General features: G+C 47.9%; 1 protein-coding gene across 1 annotated transcript; it reads left to right on the forward strand.

The window, feature by feature from the left end:
* Positions 1-479: 479 nt before the first annotated feature.
* On the forward strand, positions 480-18,364 carry LOC139279685 (ras-related protein Rab-39B-like). The gene is made up of 2 exons (XM_070898796.1): positions 480-1,015; positions 17,249-18,364. Exons 1-2 carry the CDS (start codon positions 801-803, stop codon positions 17,667-17,669), a joined length of 636 nt encoding a protein of 211 aa, XP_070754897.1. The 5' UTR covers positions 480-800; the 3' UTR covers positions 17,670-18,364.
* The last annotated feature ends 2,229 nt before the right edge of the window (positions 18,365-20,593 follow it).

Raw genomic sequence — 20,593 nt, forward strand, 5'->3', positions numbered from 1 at the left:
ACAGTGCAGCGCTCCCTCAGCACTGTCCCTCCGACAGTGCAGCACTCCCTCAGTACTGCCCCTCTGACAGTGCAGCACTCCCTCAGTACTGCTCCTCCGACAGTGCGGTGCTCCCTCAGCACTGCCCCTCCGACAGTGCAGCGCTCCCTCAGCACTGCCCCTCCGACAGTGCAGCGCTCCCTCAGCACTGCCCCTCCGACAGTGCGGCGCTCCCTCAGTACTGCCCCTCCGACAGTGCGGCACTCCCTCAGTACTGCCCCTCCGACAGTGCAGCACTCCCTCAGCACTGCCCCTCCGACAGTGCAGCACTCCCTCAGTACTGCCCCTCCGATAGTGCAGCACTCCCTCAGTACGCTCCCTCCGACAGTGCAGCACTCCCTCAGCACTGCCCCTCCGACAGTGCGGCACTCCCTCAGCACTGCCCCTCCGACAGTGCGGCACTCGCTCAGCACTGCACCAGGTGTGTCAGCCTGGATTTTTGTGCTCCAGTCCCTGGTGTGGGACTTGAACCCAAAACTTCTGACTCAAGAGACGAGTTTGCAAGATGAAATACAAATTGCCCAATGAAGAAAAAGCACAATTTGTAATTGTTAAAAGAGATCACTTTGTGGGTTTAATAGTTGGACACGCAAAGAGTGTGAGCGAAGCTGACGGGGGTGAGGAGTTGCTGGGAGCACATCACATGATGCGGGAAAGCCCTGAGCCAATGCTGAGAAACTAACACAAGAAAGAATCTGTACTTCCGTCAGTGGGGAGAACTTGCGTGAGCCAGCGCAGTGTTGGACAGGGTGGGCGATGCAATGGATGGAATGTGGCAGTACCAGTTCCGAATTATTTTACTGGGAGACTCCACTGTGGGCAAATCCTCCATTCTCAAGCGCTTCACGGACGGGACGTTCAGCGAGGTCCAGGACCCCACGGTGGGGGTGGATTTCTACGCCCGCCTGTTGGAGATCGAGCCGGGCTGTCGGATCAAACTCCAGCTGTGGGACACCGCCGGCCAGGAGCGCTTCAGGTCAGTGCCAGCCTCCCGGACAAGCGGCTCCAGCTGCCCTTGCAGGCGCCGCCAATTTCAGCAATGATTTGCTTAAAGCACTTTCCGACAAGCTGGGCAACTTTGTATCGCAGGGCAACTTTTTGCAACGTCGGTGGCATTTCTGTTCCACTTCCCAATTACAAACTTTCCGCCCTCCTGAAATATTTCCTCACTGACCACACTCCCAAAAGTACTTCATTGATTGTAAAGCACTCTGGGACGTCCGGTGGTTGTGAAAGGCGCTATAGAAATGCAAGTCTTAAACATTCTTTAAAATAGTTGTAACTCTTTCAGCATTGAAAGGCAAAATGACTTGCATTTTCACAGCCACCGGATGTCTCAAAGTGCTTTACAGCCAATGAAGCACTTTCAAACGCACCGATGTGATCATGACTGGATAATCTGTTTTAGTGATGTTGATTGAGGGATAAATATTGGCCCCAGGACACCGGGGATAACTCCCCTGCTCTTTGAAATAGTGCCATGGGATCTATTACATCCACCTGAGAGAGCAGACAGGCCTCTGTTTAACGTCTCATCTGAAAGACACCTCTGACAGTGCGGCACTCCCTCAGCACTGCACTGGGAGTGTCAGCCCAGATTTTTGTGCTAAAGTCCCTGGAGTGGGACTTGAACCCACAACCTTCTGACTCAGAGGCGAGGGTGCTGCCCACTGAGCCACAGCTGACCCTGTCATTGGGTGAATGTAGCTTTAATCCAGTCTTTTTATATGGTTATAAAAATGTCCTAAAATAGAACAGTGTCCTGAGAAAGCTGGTACCACAATGTGGCCAGGCTGCGATCAGTGTCTCGGTGTGTTCCTTTGTTGACTTGTGTAAGGTGGGTCAGTTTGTGGAAGATGCTGATTTATACTGGCGACATGATTAATGTTGGAAACTGTAATTCAAATTTAAATATTAAAGGCTCTGTCATCCTCATCAGTGGTAAAACTTTTAATTCTACAGTCACATCTGCCCTAACCCAATATTTGTCGAACAGAGAGTCGGAGCATGGGATGGACAACTGCACTGATAGATGAGGGCAAAAGTTCAAATAATACGAGTGTTAAAATATTGTTTGTTAAATACAGCGCAGAACCAAACTGGAAATTTAACATTATCTGATTGAAGCTGATGTGAATTGCAGGGACCGGCTGTGTGAGTTATAAGCCAATTTGGATCCTGCAAATGACTTTTCCCTTTAAGGAAGGAGTGTGTACGTGCTTTGCTCTCGTTCTGTCCATGAAGTGACGAAACCACGGTTCCATCCTTCCGCTAGTGAGAGTGAGAGTGAGAGTGAGTGAGAGTGAGTGAGGGTGAGTGAGGGTGAGGGTGTGGTATAGCAGCCTGTTGGTTCTCGCTGGGAAAATGCCTTCCTTTTAGGTTAAATAGTAACTGGTTTTAGTTACAGTATCGGCTGCGAGAACTGAACCTGTTCCCTTTTAGAGGAAAAAAAATATGGAAAGAGAAAAAGGGGATTTTGTTTGTAAATTTTGAGAGGCTGGGATAACCTGGAGGCAAATGGCCCGCTTAGAAAGAAATAACTTGTATTTCTATAGCGCCTTTCACAACCTCAGGACGTCCCACAGCGCTTCAGTCAATGAAGTACTTTTACATTGTATTCCCACAGTGACTACACTTCAGAAAGCATTTCATTGGCTGTGAAGTGCTTTGAAATGTCGTGAAAGGCGCTATATAAATGCAAGTCTTGTTTTCATTGAAGTGTAGTCACTGTTGTAATGTAGGAAATTAGTCTGTGCACAGCAAGCTCCCACAGACAGCGATGAGATCATGATCAGATAATCTGTTTTAGTGAATGTTGGTTGAGGGACAAATATTGGCCCCTGGACCTGCTGCTCTGAGAAATAGTGCCACATCCACCTGAGAGAGCAAACGGGGCCTCGTCCAAAAGATGGCCCCTCCGACAGTGCGGCGCTCCCTCAGCACTGCCCCTCCGACAGTGCGGCACTCCCTCAGCACTGCCCCTCCGACAGTGCGGCGCTCCCTCAGCACTGCCCCTCCGACAGTGCGGCGCTCCCTCAGCACTGCCCCTCCGACAGTGCGGCGCTCCCTCAGCACTGCCCCTCCGACAGTGCGGCGCTCCCTCAGCACTGCCCCTCCGACAGTGCGGCGCTCCCTCAGCACTGCCCCTCCGACAGTGCGGCGCTCCCTCAGCACTGCCCCTCCGACAGTGCGGCGCTCCCTCAGCACTGCCCCTCCGACAGTGCGGCGCTCCCTCAGCACTGCCCCTCCGACAGTGCGGCGCTCCCTCAGCACTGCCCCTCCGACACTGCGGCGCTCCCTCAGCACTGCCCCTCCGACACTGCGGCGCTCCCTCAGCACTGCACTGGGAGTGTCAGCTTGGATTATGTGTTTGGGTTTCTGGAATGGGACTTGAATCCATGACCTCAGATTCCAAGGCGAGGATGCTGACTGCTTGACCACTCTCCACACATGAGAGTAAATAATACCAAACTGAAAAGCCTAAAGCCAGACCAGAGTTTAGGGCAGTCCCAGCAGCTGCCTGTTATTGGCAGATTTGCATTTTAAGTAGTTACTCCTAAGCCGATCAATACATATGAAAATGAATTACAGGTATAATGAAGATAATGGCCGAACACACACTGCAGCATCATGGGATAGTGGGTTGTTGCCTCACAACTTGAGCCGCCTCGGGGAAATCCCCTCCGTGCTTTTCAGTTCTGCGCGAAGGGGTTTCCTGTACGGGCTGCTCCTGCACACTCTCCACCTTACCATCCTCGTCTGCCGTCCGGACACGCCATGGCGTACCATCTTGCCGTCCGGAGGAGGCGGGGGTCCCCGCTGGAGTGTACTCTATGTGGGAGTCCTCCCACTATTTATCGGGGACTTGGCCTGGAGGGTGGTGCACGGAGCAGTCCCGTGCAACAAATTTTTAAGCCGGTTCACGGGCTCCCAGGCCGCCTGCAATTGCTGCGGTCTGGAAGAGTCCGTGTTCCACGTTTTATGAAATGCGCGAGGTTGCAGCCCCTGTTTCATTATTTGAAGGGGCTGCTCCTGAAATTCTGGCTGCACTTCAGTCCCACTCTCCTGATCTTTGGGCACCCTGTGCGGAGGGGAGCGGGTAGGTCCGAGGGCCTCCTCGTAGGACTGCTCCTGGGCACGGCCAAGGGGGCCATCAGCCGGTCCAGGCAGCAGGGGGTCGTTCAGCCCGACTGCCTGCCTCTCTTCCGCGCCTACATCCGGTCCAGGGTGTCCCTGGAGATGGAGCACGTGGTGTCCACCGGTACGCTCGCGGCCTTCCGCGAGAGGTGGGCACCGGAGGGACTGGAGTGCATCATCACCCCCGGCAACCAAATTTTAATTTGATTTTATATGTTTTAAAGTTTAACTTGTTTTAATTGCCGGGTTTTCGTGTTCCTCCTCCCTCTCCCTTTATAGCGGGCACTTGTATAATGTATGGTTTTAGTGCCCCAAAAAACCCACAAAAAAACAAAAAAGAGCCTTGATAAGTGTTTGGAGTGTCCCCCAGATCAGGAGGCACTTGATTTAACTGGTTCATTTTGTTTTCTTAAAAGAGTTGTGGGGTACAGCGAGCCAGGACTGAAGGTTAGGGACTGGTATCTTGTGTCCCGTTCTGTTTAATCCCTTGATCATGTTCATGGACAAGAGAAACTTTGGGCTTTTTTTTTTCTTCTTGCAATGTTTACCAGTGTTTATCCTCCTCCAATAAGTTGTGAAATGTATGGCAGTGATTCCTATCATTTGCTGGAGGGCTTTGGTTACTGCCTCATCTCGTGAGAATGAGCATCAAATGTCAATCTCTCAAGGTGCTGGAATGTTTATTTAGTTTCTCACACATGAGCTCACAAAGTAGGACATGTCAAGTCGTGCATATTCCTCATGTCTTTCGGGACATCCCAAAGTGATTCGCAATGAATTGTTGTGAAGTTCAGTAACTAGGCAAATGCTGCTAATGTACACTTGCTAGTACCCCACAAACAGCAATGGCATGGATGGACTCGGAGGGAGTGCAGCGTAGGTTTACCAGTGTGATGCCCAGACTCCGAGGGTTAAATTATGAGGAGACATTACACAGACTAGGGGTGTATACCCTATAATTTAGAAGATTAAGGGTGATCTGATCAAAGTTTTCAGGGTATTAAAGGGAACAGATTGGGTAGATAGAGAGACACTATTCCCGCTGCTTGGGGAGTCTAGGACTAGGGGCAGAGTCTAAAAAATTAGAGCCAGACCTTTTCAGGAGTGAAATTCGGAAACACTTCTACACACAAAGGGCGGTAGAAGTTTGGAACTCTCTTCTGCAAACGGCAATTGATGCTAGATCAATTGTTAATTTTAAATCTGCGATTGATAGATTTTTGTTCACCAAAGGTATTAAGGGATATGGGCCAAATGGAGTTAGGTCGCAGGTCATTGAATGGCAGAGCAGGTTCGAGGGTCTGAATGGCCTCCCTGTGATGACTAATTGATCTCTTTTTGGTGTTGGATGAGGAAGAATGGCACCAAAGGACCTTTTGACACCAAACAGAACCCGAGAAACAGGCAGACAATCCCTCAGATCCAATGGTGGCGCCCCTGAACATGCAATACTCCCTGAACACTGCATTGGAGTATCAGCCTAGATGTGGTCCTGCAGTGGGACTTGAAACCACAACCTGCTGATTCAGCAGCTCCAGTGATTCCAAATGATTTAGTGAAAGTACTGAAATCGATCACAATCTCCGTACAGTAAATTCTGAATGGGATCAGTCACATCTCAAGCACAAAACAATTTATGGACTCCATAATACATATTTTGTGTTAACGAGAAAGTTAAATTAATTAGCAGCAAATGGCATTTGCCTTCCTGTTACAATTTACTGCAATGGTCTGTATTCAGGATACTCCTTAATGGAACGATGCAGACAGTAAATCTCCATCTATAAACTGATCTCCTGAGAGGGCTTTTTTATTTATTCATTCACAGGATGTGGGCATTGCTGGCAAGGCCGACATTTATTGCCCATCCCTAATTGCCCCTTGAGAAGGTGGTGGTGAGCCGCCGCCTTGAACCGCTGCAGTCCGTGTGGTGAAGGTGCTCCCACAGTGCGGACTTTGTCACAGCGGTTTGGTGTCTCGGTGGGCCGTTTCAGAGGGCAGTTAAAAGTCAACCACAGTGCTGTGGGTCTGGAGTCACATATAGGCCAGACCGGGTAAGGATGGCAGATTTCCTTCCCTAAAGGGCATTAGTAAACCAGTTGGGTTTTTACGACAATCTGGTAGTTTTATTACTGATAGCTTTTTAATTCCAGATTTATTTAATTAATTGAATTTAAATGCAGTGGTGGGATTTGGAGTATTAAAGTAGGAAAGTCTTGCTACAACTGTACAGGGTATTGGTGAGGCCACACCTGGAGTACTGTGTACAGTTTTGGTCTCCATATTTAAGGAGGGATATACTTGCATTGGACGCTGTTCAGAGAAGGTTCACTGGGTTGATTCCTGAGATGAAGGGGTTGTCTTATGAAGAAAGGTTCAGCAGATTGGGAATATACTCATTGGACTTTAGAAGAATGAGAGGTGATCTTATTGAAACACATAAGATTCTGAGGGGGCTCGACAAGATAGATGCAGAGAGGATATTTCCACTCATGGGGGAAACTAAAACTAGGGGACATAGTTTAAGAATAAAGGGCAGCCCATTTAAAACTGAGATGAGGAGAAATTTCTTCTGAGGGTTGTAAATCTGTCGAATTCTCTGCCCAGAGAGCTGTGGAGGCTGAGTCATTGAATATATTTAAGGTGGAAATAGACAGATTTTTGAGCAATAAGGGAGTGAAGGGTTATGGGGAGCGGGCAGGGAAGTGGAGCTGAGTCCATGATCAGATCAGCCACGATCTTATTGAATGGTGGAGCAGGCTCAAGGGGCCAGGTGGCCTACTCCTGCTCCTATTTCTTATGAACTCACATCTCCAGATTACTAGTCCAGTAACATAACCACTATGCTACCTATGGTGCCCAATAGACCATGAACTGCCTATTCTCTGGGGCTAGGACAGAACCTACAGGGGATAGAGCAAGATGTATAATCACAATTTTTTTATTCCTAGACTGATAGCTCCTTTAACGGGGCGGGTGAAAGTGGTGCAGGTCATTGGCAAGATCTGAACGGATTCTGTTTTGGGTGGCGCACAAATTATGAATTTTTTTTTAGGAACAGCAATGGTCCTGACCTATTGCTAAACTGCGAGGTTTTGTGTGCGGGTCATTACAACTGGTTTTGGTCCCTCAGTAAGAATGAGCGGATTTCTGGATAAGGGGGAGCTGTGGTTGTCCCTCACTCCCGGGTGGTTGGCCAAGATCACTATCCACGTTCTCTCTCACACACACACACACACACACACACACACACTCACACACTCTGGCTGTTCAGCAGCATCACCCAGATGGGGATGTCGTGTCTTTAGTAGAGGGTTTTTAGAGGCGCAATCAAAAAATGTAGCCGGAGCCAAAGAAACAGAAATTAGGGAGGGGGAAATCAGCAAAGGTTTGATCAGTGATGGGCTTCATGGACGGTCTTGAGAGGTGGAAAAGCACAGGGGTTGTGGGAGGGAGTTCCAGAGGGTGGGACCATGGGCGCTGAAGACATCAATTATCACTTTCAGAAGAGGAGGATTAAAGGGGGTGGGGTAAAGGGAAATTGGAGATGGGTGGGAGGGGGGGGATCACTATTTCTACTTGCTAGGATCAGAAATAGATGTCTCCTGTTTTTTTCCCCCCAGATAGATATTTATTTCCAAGGAATAAAATTAGTTTGAGAGAGAAAAATATTCTCGATTATCTGTCTGATCTCAACTCTTTTGGGTTATGCATTTTATTTTATTCTCTTTCTCCCTCCTGAAGCCATTGACCCTTTGCTGTTCAACCAGTCACACTCTGGTTCCTCCATCAAGTGACTATTATTCCCACCTGAACCTTGAAAGTGAATTTTGGTCAGCTGTTCAATTGCAGGGAGTATTACATAAGAACATAAGAACATAAGAGATAGGAGTAGGCCATTCGGCCCCTCGAGCCTGCTCCGCCATTTAATAAGATCATGGCTGATCTTCGACCTCAGCTCCACTTTCCCTACCCGCTCCCCATAACCCTTCACTCCCTTATCGTTCAAAAGTCTATCTCCACCTTAAATATAGTCAATGACCCAGCCTCCACAGCTCTCTGAGATAGAGAATTCCAAAGATTCACGACCCTCCGAGAAGAAATTCCTCCTCATCTCCGTTTCTAAATGGGCGGCCCCTTATTCTGAAACTATACCCCCGAGTTCCAGATTTCCCCCACGAGGGGAAACATCCTCTCTGCATCTACCCTGTCCAGCCCCCTCAGAATCTACTATGTTTCAATAAGATCACCTCTCATTCTTCTAAACTCCATTCCAGCCAAGCCCAGTCCTGCGTCCAAACACTGTTCTCTGACACACTTTCAAGGAGGGATTGTTGGACAGCAATCACAAACATGAATGCTGGAATATTTTCTGCCTAATCCGGGGATTATAACACTCCTAATGCCATCTAGGCTGCAATTAATTTACTCACAAACCAGGAATTGAACCTTGCGATCTTTAAGTTCTGCATCATTTAACTACCCACTGGCTAGACCGTTGATCCATTTAAAAAGCTCTCTGAGGAAACGCAAACGTTGACCGAAAAGTCGTCATTTTGCAAGAGCCTGAGAAAGGGTGCAGAACATTCCATTACTGTGAGCACGAGAAAAACAACTCTTACTGTTTTCCAATCAAAGTCTTTAGCTGAGTAATCTTTAAGCAGGTATGGTACACTGTTTGAAAAAGGTTACTGTATCTGTCATTTTATCTTTTTTGAAGCAGACCTTGACCTTCGTATTTACATTATTGAATGCTCAACGCTAATTGTTAAAATATTTGTTCCTGGGATGTGGGTGTCGCTGGTAAGGCCGGCATTTATTGCCCATCCCTAATTGCCCCTTGAGAAGGTGGTGGTGAGCCGCCTTCTTGAACCGCTGCAGTCCGTGTGGTGAAGGTGCTCCCACAGTGCTGTTAGGGAGGGAGTTCCAGGATTGTGACCCAGCGACGATGAAGGAACGGCCGATATATTTCCAAGTCAGGATGGTGTGTGACTGGGAGGGGAACGTGGAGGTGGTGGTGTTCCCATGCGCCTGCTGCCCTTGTCCTTCTAGGTGGTAGAGGTCGCGGGTTTGGGAGGTGCTGCCGAAGAAGCCTTGGCGAGTTGCTGCACTGCATCTTGTAGATGGTGCACACTGCAGCCAGGGTGCGCCGGTGGTGGAGGGAGTGAGTGTTGAAGGTGGTGGATGGGGAGCTGATCAAGCGGCTGCTTTGTCCTGGATGGTGTCGAGCTTCTTGAGTGTTGTTGGAGCTGCACTCATCCAGGCAAGTGGAGAGTGTTCCATCACACTCCTGACTTGTGCCTTGTAGAATATTAACTTCTATTTTTAGAAACTTAGCTAAATATCTGATGGGTCAGTGATAAATATCTTGTAATATGATGTAACAGAGGTGGTTTGGAGCCCGTGTTCAAAGATAATGATGATGGTGGGTTTCCAGAGTGACCTCTGCTGGAGGTGCACGACTGTGCAGCCAGGCGAGAGTCAGGACACCATGGCTAAATGGCTGACCAACAAGCTTTGTCCCAGCTCATCCATAAAGAGTGACCACACTCTGACTTAAAAACTATATTAATCAAATATTGACTGTCTGCAAACTATACCCAACCTGAGCCCCTATCTTCAAGTGACTTGGACCAAGGAGGGAATGTCCATCTTAGCTCATCACATCACAGTCTTCGCATTTTAATTTCTTCCCCTGTATTCTCCCCTTCTCTCGTAAAGATACTGACGCACTCTGGGCTATATTGCCAAGGAAGCTCTCTCTATCTCATCTAGTTGGGGTACATTAGCATAGTGGTTGTGTTACAGTAATCCAGGGGCCTGGACTAAAGATCCAGAGATGTGGGTTCAAATCCCACCACGGCAGCTGGGGAATTTAAATTCAGTTCATTAAATAAAAAGTGAGCATTAGTAATGGAATGACCGGCTTGTTGTAAAAACACATCTGGTTCACTAATGCCCTTTAGGGAAGAAAATCTGATGTCCTTACCCGGTCTGGCCTATATGTGACTCCAGACCCACAGCAATGGGGTTGACTCTTAACTGCCCTCTGAAATGGTCTAGTGAGCCACTCAGTTGTACCAAAACGCTTCAAAGATGTATACTGTGGGAGTACTTCACCACACGGACTTCAGCGGTTCAAGAAGGTAGGTCGCTCCCACCTTCTAAAGGGCAATTAGGGATGGGCAATAAATGCTGGCCTTGCCAGCGAAGCCCACATCCCATGAACTAATAAAAAAAAATAGTAATTCTGTGTGAAGCCGTACAGTAAGACAGCCAAGCCTGATCTTGTTCTCTCCCCAAATGTTCATACATCGAGTAGAGATCATGACATAAGGGGCCGTCCATTTAGGACTGAGATGAGAGGAATTTCTTCTCTTGAGGGTCGTGAATCCGTGGAATTCTCTGCCCCAGAGAGCTGTGGAGGCTGGGTCATTGAATGTATTTCAGGCGGAGATAGACAGATTTTTGAGCGATAAGGGAGCCAAGGGTTATGGGGAGCGGGCGGGGAAGTGGAATTGAGCCCAAGATTAGATCAGCCATGATCTTATTGAATGGCGGAGCAGGCTCGAGGGGCTGTATGGCCAACTCCTGCTCCTATTTCTTATGTAAGTTCTTGTGTGTTCAGGGACAAGAACCACTGACTGAATTTTCCCTTTTTCAGCCTGGGAATGCTGAGGAATGTTGCTGGACCTCCCCCACTGCTGTCTGAGGTGCCACCATGTTACTCGGCACGGATCAGTAACTCCTGGTCTGTGGGGCTCGGCATTGAGCCGATTGTGCTGCCCCTAACAGTGCCCTGGGTTACATCAGTTAATTTAGAAAAAATGAAAGACTTGCATTTCTATAGCACCTTTCACGACCTCCCAACATCCCAAAGCGTTTTACAGCCAATGAAGTGCTATTTGGAGGGTCACTGTTGCAATGTAAGAAACCCAGCAGTCAATTTGTGCACAGCAAGCTCCCACAAACAGCAATGTGATAATGACCAGATAATCTGTTTTAGTGATGTTGATAGAGGGATAAATATTGGGCCCAGGACACCGGGGATAACTCCCCTGCTCTTGTTCGAAATAGTGCCATGGGATCTTTTACATCCACCTGAGAGAGCAAACGGGGCCTCGGTTTAATGTTTCATCCGAAATTTATCAGGAGCCAGAATTTAAAGGAGTGTTTTCCTGGTGTGTATAACTCTGTACCTCAGACAGTGTCCTTGCCCACTGACCAGGAGGGCGGGAAATTACACATTCTGCCCTTTTGTTCACGGAAGAATTTGGAGATGGGCATTGCCCAAATTTTAACTTTACCAAAACAAACTAAAGCAAAGCATTGAGTTCTTCAGAGGCTTGATGTGTTGTATTGTATTGCCTACTGAGCCATGAATCATATAGGGCTAAACTGTCCATCGATTTAGCCTCACTACTGCCCAGTTACCGCCCATTTAACTGCTGAGATTAAGTCTAAAGCCTATTTTTCCCTAAAAATGGAAAGTAATGTTAGTTTTGGCATAAAGTTAACGCTGGGAATTAGTTAAATTGCCCGCCCATATATATATTTTTTAATTATGACGTCATCAATCGTGCACCATCCAGAAGACTCTTTAGAATGGAAACTAACGGCCAGAATATCGTCCAGCGTTACTTTCGGCATCTCGCCCCAAAAATCGCTGAAAAAAAGCTGCACTCACCTGACCGTAACCCAGCGATATGGGCGGCATTTTGTAATTCGGAGGACTTTTCATAAAAGAGACTTTTTCGAGGGAACGCCCTTTGAACCAGAACCAAGCGCTTCCCCCTGACGCGCATGTGTCACTAACAATGAGAGTACGGCACCTTGGGGTGCAGTGCCGTATTCCGGGACCACTGGCTGTCCTCTGGCATCATTGTTCCCGGCTATTCTCTCCAGTGCCAGATGTCATCGGAGCTGCACTCATCCAGGCAAGTGGAGAAACATAGAAACATAGAAAATAGGTGCAGGAGTAGGCCATTCGGCCCTTCGAGCCTGCACCGCCATTCAATATGATTGTGGCTGATGATGCAACTTTAGTACTCGATTCCACCACACTCCTGACGTTATAAATAAGTTTACACAATCCTAAGAAATGGTCTCATACCAGTGCACACGCTGTAGAGCGCATTCGGCCCGTCGCGCCCGTGCCGGCTCTCTGCGAGAGCACTTCAGCCAGTCCCACTCCCCCGCCCTTTCCCCGTAGCCCTACAATTTTTTTTTTTTCCTTCAGGTACTTATCCAATTCCCTTTTGAAAGCCGCGATTGAGTCTGCCTCCACCACCCTCTCAGGCAGCGCATTCCAGATCCTAACCACTCGCTGCGTATACGTTTTTTTTTACTGCATGTCACCGTTTGGTTCTTCTGCCAATCGCCTTAATCACATGTCTGCACAGTACTTCTGCTGGAAAGTGTGTGCGCAGGCATGCCTGACCTGGTCAAGGCCAGGATTGGGCCTGACTCTGAATCCTGTTGCCACACCACTGTCTAGACGCTCGCTGTTTGGGCAAGACACCGGAACGGGACCGATACCTAAAACACTCCACATGAATCGGCATAATTTGAAGAGATGGGGCGAGAATTACAGGGACAAAAATAAACATTTAATCTTTACTCAATTGCTGAAATCTTCGGGGGAAACTCAATCGATGAAGGATTTTGAATGGAGCTGGAGGTTTGTTTCCGTAAAGGAAATTTCTGTCCCACAATTTAAATTGCTGATGACATTTCACCTTTTAAGCTGTGGTAATAATACTTTGGCACACACTGCAGATTTGTTTGGACGAGTTCTCGATTGCAGACGCTACTTTTAGCACGGGGGCAGGGTGACGCAATTGACCGGAATAAATGCAGAACAAGTGTTGGCGAACCAGTGCAGACTCTGCAGTGATTGTTTATGAGCATCAGCAAAACCTTGTCCGAGAGGTTTAGTGCAATGTAGAAGCTTGGGTTTCTGCTGTACACTGCGTACCCAGCCATGGTTCGACACGTGTGCACTCTTCGCAGAGCACGGGGCTGCTTTCTGAATGGCCAGATACTGTTGTGAAAAAATCAGAATTATCATCTTTATATTAAAACAGCTCACAAAGAAAGAAAGACTTGCATTTATATAGCGCCTTTCACGACCACCCGACGTTTCAAAGTGCTTTACAGCCAATGAAGTATTTTTGGAGTGCAGTCACTGTTGTAATGTGGGAAACACAGCAGCCAACTTGCGCACAGCAAGCTCCCACACACACAGCAATGTGATAATGACCAGATAATTTATTTCAGTGATATTGATTGAGGGATAAATATTGGCCCCAGGACAATGGGGATAACTCCCCTGCTCTTCTTCGAAAGAGTGCCAAGGGGTCTTTTACATCCGTCTGAGAGAGCAGACGGGGCCTCGGTTTAACGTCTCATCCAAATGGTAAGCAGCATGCACACGTTACGAGTGCAGTGCAGAGTTTGGAGTTTGAAATGTGCGCTATGGGGTGCTGGCCTCCGCCACCTTTGACATCAGCACCTTGACATCTTCAAGCCGAATAATGCTCTGGGAGGGTTGAAAAGAGAAGTCATTTTTTTTTCTATGTTCTCCCATTCCTTCTGTCCTCGAGAGGATCATTGTTTGCTGGTGTGCAGTTCTTTCTGCCAGGCGATCTCCCAGGATCTTGCCCAAGTGGCCATTTTTCAATGTGCGAGTCTGGATCATAGATCGGTCGGCTGTTCAACCACAAAGGCATCATGACCACGCCCAGTCACGTTCTCTCCCATCGTCCGTGTGTGCAGAGTTCCAGCTGGATAGCCTTATGGAACTCTCCCTATTTCCCCCCCCCCCCCCCCCCCCCCCCCCCGGGTGATGGGCTCACAGTGACTAATGGGAGCTGATGCCAATCTTAGTGTCCCCGACATAACCTCAACTGATGAAGCACAGGCCGGGGATAGAGCCAGGGACCCACGTGGACCGTACGGCTTAACTACTCCAGGTATTTGAGCATAGAAATCCAGGCTAACGCTCCGCTGCACTGTCGGAGGTGCCGTCTTTCAAACGAGACGTTGAACCGAGGCCCTGTCTGCTCTCTCAGGTGGACGTAAAAGATCCCAAGGCACTATTTAGAAGAGGAGCAGGGGAATTATCCCCCGTGTCCTGGGGCCAATATTTATCCCTCAATCAACATCACTAAAACAGATTATCTGATCATTATCATATTGCTGTTTGTGGGAGCTTGCTGTGCGCAAATTAGCTGCCGCGTTTCCCACATTAAAGCAGTGACTACACTTTTAAAAAAAGTACTTCATTGGCTGTAAAGCGCTTTGGGACCTCCACTGCTCATGAAAGGCACTTTAGAAATGCAAGTCTTTCTTTTTACTCACGAGATGAACTTGCTGATTTATAAAGTAACCAGCCCCAGAGGTATAGCAGAGGAAAGAGTGGTAAAAGTGATTGAGAGAACATTGAGTCTTCTGCCTTTGGCTAAATGGGTTGGTTAATGTGTTACTGAATCCTGCTAACCAGAAAAATCACAAGTTCAAGACTAGTCTCTGTTAAAATGGCACCCCATCCCCCACCTTCAACATTCACTCCCTCCACCACCGGCGCACCGTGGCTGCAGTGTGCACCATCTACAAGATGCACTGCAGCAACTCGCCAAGGCTTCTTCGGCAGCACCTCCCAAACCCGCGACCTCTACCACCTAGAAGGACAAGGGCAGCAGGCACATGGGAACACCACCACCTCCACGTTCCCCTCCCAGTCACACACCATCCTGACTGGGAAATATATCGGCCGTTCCTTCATCGTCGCTGGGTCACAATCCTGGAACTCCCTCCCTAACAGCACTGTGGGAGCACCTTCACCACACGGACTGCAGCGGTTCAAGAAGGCGGCTCACCACCACCTTCTCAAGGGGCAATTAGGGATGAGCAATAAATGCCGGCCTTGCCAGCGACGCCCACATCCCCAGGAATGAATAAAAACAAAGTTGGTTGCTCTTGGGGAAGCAAGTGGTGGGGTTACAATTGGGTCTCTGAACCCCAAGACTGGGGGTGTGGGTTGGGTGGAAGAGAGAGAGTCAGTCCGGGCTGCCACTCCCAATCACTAAGGTGCATGTGTGAATGTCTGACGATGACTGGATCGGACTGTGATGTTCTCATGACTAAATTGCGAGCTGGTGATTTATTGCCTAGGCTCTGGTATGGATGGGTGAGGTAGCAGGAGGAAATGGAATTATAGTTGAGGATGAGTCAGTATCTTTAGGAGAAGAGGGGAGGAAAGTATCTGATCGGTTGCGGGAGTGATTCCAGCAAAGACTTCTCTCCATGCTTAGTAGTGTGATCCCTTGTACCAGTATTGCATGAAGCCTGAACCTTAGTTATGTTACTGGTAACATAACTCAGTGTCTGCTCTAAGGTTGGAGAATGCTTTTGATCTTGCTTATGTATCTCCAGATTACTTGGAATCCACCTATGGTTCATGCATGTGTAATGGGGTTTGAAAGGTTCCGTGTCGAGATTGGGTCGACTAGGTCTATATTCACTAGAGTTTAGAAGAATGAGAGGGGAGCTCATTGAAACATATAAAATTCTGACGGGGTTGGACAGACTGGATGCGGGGAGGATGTTTCCCCCGGGCTGGGAAGTCTAGAACAAGGGGTCACAGTCTCAGGATACGGGGTAGGAAATTTAGGACTGAGATGAGAAATGTTTTCACTCAGAGGGTGGTGAACCTGTGGAATTCTCTCCCACAGAAGGCTGTGGAGGCCGAGTCACTGAATATATTTAAGAAGGAGATACATAGATTTCTAGAGACAAAAGGCATCAAGGGGTATGGGGAAAAAGCAGGAATATGGTGTTGAGATAGAGGATCAGCCATGATCATACTGAATGGCGGTACAGATTCGAATGGCCTACTATTCCTATTTTCTATGTTTCTATGTCTGTTTTTAGAAGTTGCAGGCCATGTGTTATTGGAATACCTGGGGTAAATGTAGTACAGGTTGCAAGTGCTTTTCCAAACACTCAACCCTTGACCTCAGCTAGACTTTCTAGGGAGTCACTGAGCAGTAATGATGAGGACAACTATCAGAGAGACATCCAGCAGATGGTCGCAGTGTCTACTGTGCATTGCCAAGGAACAGGTCAACTTGAAATGTTAACTCTGTTTCTCTCTCCACAGATGCTACCTTAACCGCTGAGCATTTCAAGCAATTTCAATCGCACTCGCTCTAACCTACCTACCTGCCTTCTGAGCTAGTCAGCAATGGGAGGTGGGAGAAACCAAATGAGGAAGGAAAATACACAAATCACTAAAAGTAGCGACACAAGGCCATAAAAAAGCAAAACAAGCACTTGGGGTTTATTTCTAGTGGGATAGAATTGAACAGTAGGGAAGTTATGCTAAACCTGTATCGAACCTTGGTTAGACCACACAGTACTGCGTACAGTTCTGGTCATCTTATAAAAAGGATATAGAGGCACTGCAAAGAGCGCAGAGAAGATTTACAAGGATGATACCAAAAATGTGAGCGTATACCTATCAGGAAAGGATGAACAGGCTGGGTCTCTTTTTGCTTGAAAAAAGAAGGCTGAGGGGTGACCTAATAGAGGCCTTTAAAATTATGAAAGGTTTTGATCGAGTGGATACAGAGAGAATGTTTCCACTTGTGGGGAAGAGCATAACTAGAGGCCATCAATATAAGATAGTCACCAAGAAACCCAATGGGGAATTCAGGAGAAACTTCTTTACCCAGAGAGCGGTGAGAATGTGGAACTCGCTGCCACAGGGAGGGGTCGAGGTGAATAGTATCGATGCATTTAAGGGGAGGCTGGACAAGCCAATGGGGGAGAATAGAGGGGTATGCTGATAGATTTAGATGAGGAAAGACTGGAGGAGGCTCGAGTGGAGCATGGACTGGTTGGGCCGAATGGCCTGTTTCTGTGCCGTATATCCGATGTAATCCTTCAGTTGATGGACACGGGTAGTGAGGAACAATATTGGGAATGCATCCACAGTCACTATGTTCATGATGATGAATTATTTGTCTCTCTCAACCGTTATTTAATTCAAACAACCTTTGTGTTTCAGGTCGATTACCCGGTCCTACTACAGGAACTCTGTTGGGGGGCTACTAATGTTTGATGTGACCAATCGGAAGTCATTTGAGAACATCAGGGAATGGCTGAATGAAGTCAACGCCCACGTTTTTCCCAACAAGACCATCTTCGTTTTGGTTGGACACAAGAGCGACTTAACAGACGAGCGCGATGTGTCCAGTGAGGAGGCGGAGAGATTGGCTGAAGCACTGGGCCTGAGTTACATCGAGACCTCGGCCAAAAATAACAGCAACGTAGACCAGGCCTTCATAAAATTGACTGAGTGTATTTATGAGTCGATGAAAGTGGGAGAGATTGCACTGGAGGATGGTTGGGATGGAGTCAAACGAGGATTTAATCCCAGGATACTGGATCAGCCAAAGGAGGAAAAACACAGTGATTGCAATTGCTAACTTGGCCTTGGGTGTAATTAATGAGTCACTATTAGCAGACTTATGTATGTATCATGTGATTGTATAATATTCATTACCCCACCCAATAATAAGCTGTATAAGACGCGGAATTAATAGTGCAAGAGATTTAGCAACATTACATCGTCTGAGCAGTAATTAACCACGTAACTTGCTCATAATGGGTGGTGTGGTTGAGCAAATTCCAGTCGTGGGAGTCATTTTTTTTTTTTAAAAAGGTAGAATTTGCTCGGGTACTGATGCATCCCGCAGCCTTTGAAAGGAATGCCAGGTTTTGGTCGTCACGGGGCCTTCTCGTGAAGCAGCATTGAGTTTAATGGGAGGAGGTTGGTTTTCCGCTCTGAGACACTCGGGTTGTGAAGAGAAGTTGTGGACGGAGCAGCCTAAGGTTGATATCTCGCCTCTGTTGAAGTGTTGCACAGATGTCACGAATTTCACGTCCTTGAGTTTGACAGCCTCAGTGTTGTTTCTGCGTTTTGTCGGTCTGTACACATTTGCACTTTGGTAACACGCTGTGTAACGGCAGAGGTTCCTCCTCAATTGATTGTAAAATAGCACAACACAACCGTTGGTTCAATCTGTGTTACCAGATAATGCCTGTCTGTTTAAAGTCAGTGAAACAATATTTTCAGAATCTGTCATACTCAATAATATTAAAGAAATATTGGAGCCTCCCACCTCCTGGTCAAATGCCTGTGTGCAAGGGTAGAGTAAAGTTGTGGATCCCACCCATGCCCATTGCCCTGTGGTGTGGGCACTGGGCACGGTGATAGATGGATTTCTAGACACAAGGGGTATGGGGAAAAAGTGGGAATACGGTGTTGAGATAGAGGATCAACCATGATCATATTGAATGGTGGTGCAGACTCGAAGGGCCGAATGGCCTACTACTACTCCTATTTTCTCTGCCTATCTCTATGCTCCCCACTGTCAAAGCCCAGAATAAAGAACGTGAAGAGTGGCTCCACGGAAAAGTTACTCAAGGATTTATGACACGCCCGACCCACTGGAGAGAAGAAAATTGGCACAAAAAGAAAAATTGAGAGTCAGTTTCAAACTAATACAATTTTCCCTCTTTAAACATGCTCCCACATTGAAAAATGATTGGAACATCCCATTTATCCTTGGTTTTGTCTGATATATTTATTCTTGGGTTTTCTGTCGATTGAAACTCGGAAGGTTTAATTAATATTGCTGCAATGCTTTTGAATTCTCACCGACTTCTAGTCTGGCCAATACAGTCACCCTTGTAAATGACCAAACAGCCCTGACCCTCATCCTCTCCATACTTCAACACAAAATCATTCCCTTTAGTAGAAGCTGCTTTATATCTGAGGGGCAAATAGTTCATGTTAAATTTGGCATGGGGTAATCGTGTCGTGCCTATACTCCACATAAACATGTATTGTGAGAGGTGACTCGAGATTGTCATTGGATACTTTTATCTATTCATTTACTTAAAATTTAGTTATCCCATTCCAGTTGGGCCTATTAATTTTTTTTCGAGTGCCATTGTGATATAATGACATCTTTCAGCTGAGACGTTAAACCGAGGCCCCATCTGCTCTCTCAGGTGGACGTAAAAGATCCCACGGCCACTATTTCGAAGAAGAGCAGGGGAGTTATCCCCGGTGTCCTGGGCCCAATATTTATCCCTCAATCAACATCACTAAAACAGATTATCTGGTCATTATCACATTGCTGTGTGTGGGAGCTTGCTGTGCACAAATTGGTTGCCGCGTTTCCCACATTACAACAGTGACTACACTCCAAAAGTATTTCATTGGCTGTAAAGCGCTTTGGGACGTCCGGTGGTCATGGAAGGCGCTATATAAATGCAAGTCTTTCTTTCTGTTCGGTTAAATGATCCTGTCCGATGAAAGGAATGAAGGAATTCTCGTGTCCAATTCCATTTTGCTCTCCTCAATACTGGGCCGTGGAAAACAGAAGGATGATTTCTCCCCTTTTTAAAAAATCTGTTTATAATCCTTAACTTTAAAAAAAAAAAGTGTAGATTTGAGTGAACAATGGAGGAATACTCGCAGAAACATACAATAGTAGACCTCTGCTGGCGTGCTCTGTAACGTGTGTGCAAAGGTTAGCCCCAGCAAACAATTTGCGTGTTCAGGATTTGTTCAAGGCTATTGAAGAGAAGCCCCAGAGGGCTGTGGAGGCTCAGTCGTGGAGTATATTCGGCTGAGATCGATGGATTTTTGGACTCTCGGGGAATCGAGGGATGTGAGGAACGGGCGGGAAAGTGGAGGTGAGGTCGATGATCGGCCGGGATCTTAGTGAATGGCGGAGCAGGCTCGAGGGGCCGAATGGCCGACTCCTGCTCCTATTATGTTTGTGCGTTTACAACACAAGGAGTTATGCAGGGTGCAAGAAATAGCAGGGAAGCTGTTGATATGTATCCCACTTGATCCACGAAGGCGTGCAGGGAGAGTTAACGATGTGCAATGCATTGCCATTCCCCACTGTACCCCAACTTTGTGCCACAGGGACTTTCCAGATACAGCAGGTGCCTCTCGGGGGGAGGGAGAGTGGAGTGGGGGGGGGGTGGAGTGAGTGGGGAGTGGGGGGGGGGGAGGGAGTGGAGGGGGGGGGGGGAGTGAGTGGGGAGTGGGGGGGGTGGAGTGAGTGGGGGGGTGGAGTGAGTGGGGAGTGTGGGGTGGGGAGTGTGGGGTGGGGAGTGTGGGGGGGGGGGAGTGGGGAGTGTGGGGGGGGGAGTGGGAAGGGAAGTGGGGAGTGGGGGAGGGAGGGAGGGAGGGTGTGGGGTGGGGAGTGGGGGGGGAGGGAGTGTGGGGAGGGAGGGTGTGGGGTGGGGAGTGTGGGGGAGGGAGGGTGTGGGGTGGGGGTGGAGGGTGTGGGGTGGGGGAGTGTGGGGGGAGGGAGTATGTGGGGGG

This window comes from Pristiophorus japonicus, chromosome 14 (assembly GCF_044704955.1).
Source record: "Pristiophorus japonicus isolate sPriJap1 chromosome 14, sPriJap1.hap1, whole genome shotgun sequence".
NCBI classification, from domain to species: Eukaryota; Metazoa; Chordata; class Chondrichthyes; family Pristiophoridae; genus Pristiophorus; species Pristiophorus japonicus.